Consider the following 1,505-nt stretch of genomic DNA (forward strand, 5'->3'; position numbering starts at 1 on the left):
CCCCCCCCAGCACCCATCCCCCAGCACGCAGCACCCATCCCAGGGCCATCAGCACCCGGCTCACCTTGAAGGCGTAGTCACGGATGCTCTCAATGACATCACGGAAGAGGATTTTGGAGGTGAGCGTGTGGCCATGGTAGACAACAGGTTCTCCATCAGAGCCCTCCCAGCAGTCCAGCTCCACGCAACGGCATCCAGCCATCAGCGCCCTGTCACCGCAGCGTCACCCGATGAGTCCCTGAGCCACTCCCTCAAGCCCCAGGACCATGGTGTCCTGGTGGCCCCTCAAACCCCAGGACCATGGTGTCCTGGTGGCCCCTCAAGCCCCAGGACCATGGTGTCCTGGTGGCCCCTCAAACCCCAGGACCATGGTGTCCTGGTGGCCCCTCAAGCCCCAGGACCATGGTGTCCTGGTGGCCCCTCAAACCCCAGGACCATGGTGTCCTGGTGGCCCCTCAAGCCCCAGGACCATGGTGTCCTGGTGGCCCCTCAAACCCCAGGACCATGGTGTCCTGGTGGCCCCTCAAACCACAGGACCATGGTGTCCTGGTGGCCCCTCGAACCACAGGACTATGATGTCCTGGTGACCCCTCAAACCCCAGGACCATGGTGTCCTGGTGGCCCCTCAAGCCCCAGGACCATGGTGTCCTGGTGGCCATGGAGCATCTGGCCAAGGGCACCCACCTGACGTAGGCTTCAGTGCTGCTGGTGCCACCAATCTGGTTGCGGGTCAGGTAGGTGTTGTGGGAGGAGGAGATGAAGTAGTGGCACAGGGGGTGGCTCATGTCCTGGTGCACCTTGGTGTGCTCCTGGTTGAGGATGTCACCGGCAGATGAGAGCAGGTACATCATGAAGCCATCCAGCATCATCAGGTCCTGCTGCCTGGCTGTGGGACACAGCACCGGGGTGTCACAGAGGGTTTGACACGCTGCTAGTGCCCCGGGGACTGTCCCCATCTGGATGTCCCCTGTGTCCCAGCAGTACTATGTTCACCCCAGACCTGGCACTGTAGCGCCCAGGGGACATGCAGGTCCCCTTGAGAGTCTCAACTCCATCCTGTTGTCCCCCATCCTGCTTGTGCCATGTTCACCGAGGACCTGGCATGGTGGCACCCATGACATGTGGAGGGTCCCTGTCCCCACCTTGATGTCCTCTGTCCTCACAGTGCCACGTTCACCCCACTGTGCCACCCAGGGGGTGTGGAGGTCCCCTTGGTGTCCCACCTCCACCCTGATGTCCCCCATCCTACTAGTGCCATGTCCACCCTGGGGTTGCTGCTGTGGTACCCAAGAGACGTGGAAGTCCTCCATCCCCAGCGTGACCTCCCTTGTTCTCCTAGTGCCACGTTCACCCTGGACCTGCCATTGTGGGACCCAAGGGACAAGGAGGTCCCCTGGCAGTGTCACATTCGTACTGGAGCTGGCACAGCATCACTCAAGAGACATGGAGGTCCACCTGCTGCCCATCCCCACACTCATGTCCCCTGTCCCCACAGTGCCACATCC

The 1,505-nt window shown here is 61.9% G+C and overlaps 1 protein-coding gene across 1 annotated transcript in view; it reads right to left on the reverse strand.

Moving 5' to 3' along the window:
* Window positions 1–886, reverse strand: part of LOC104525174 (1-phosphatidylinositol 4,5-bisphosphate phosphodiesterase delta-3) — a gene marked incomplete at both ends in the record, with an annotated part of 4,762 nt that extends 3,876 nt beyond the window's left edge. The window contains 2 exons of the mRNA XM_029085025.1: window positions 65–209; window positions 685–886. Of these exons, the coding sequence (XP_028940858.1) occupies window positions 65–209; window positions 685–886 (347 nt within the window). The remainder of the gene's footprint in view (window positions 1–64; window positions 210–684) is intronic.
* Between the last annotated feature and the right edge of the window lie 619 nt (window positions 887–1,505).

The sequence above is a fragment of the Antrostomus carolinensis genome, unplaced genomic scaffold (genome assembly GCF_000700745.2).
Source record: "Antrostomus carolinensis isolate BGI_N321 unplaced genomic scaffold, ASM70074v2 scaffold36525, whole genome shotgun sequence".
In the NCBI taxonomy this organism is placed as follows: Eukaryota; Metazoa; Chordata; class Aves; order Caprimulgiformes; family Caprimulgidae; genus Antrostomus; species Antrostomus carolinensis.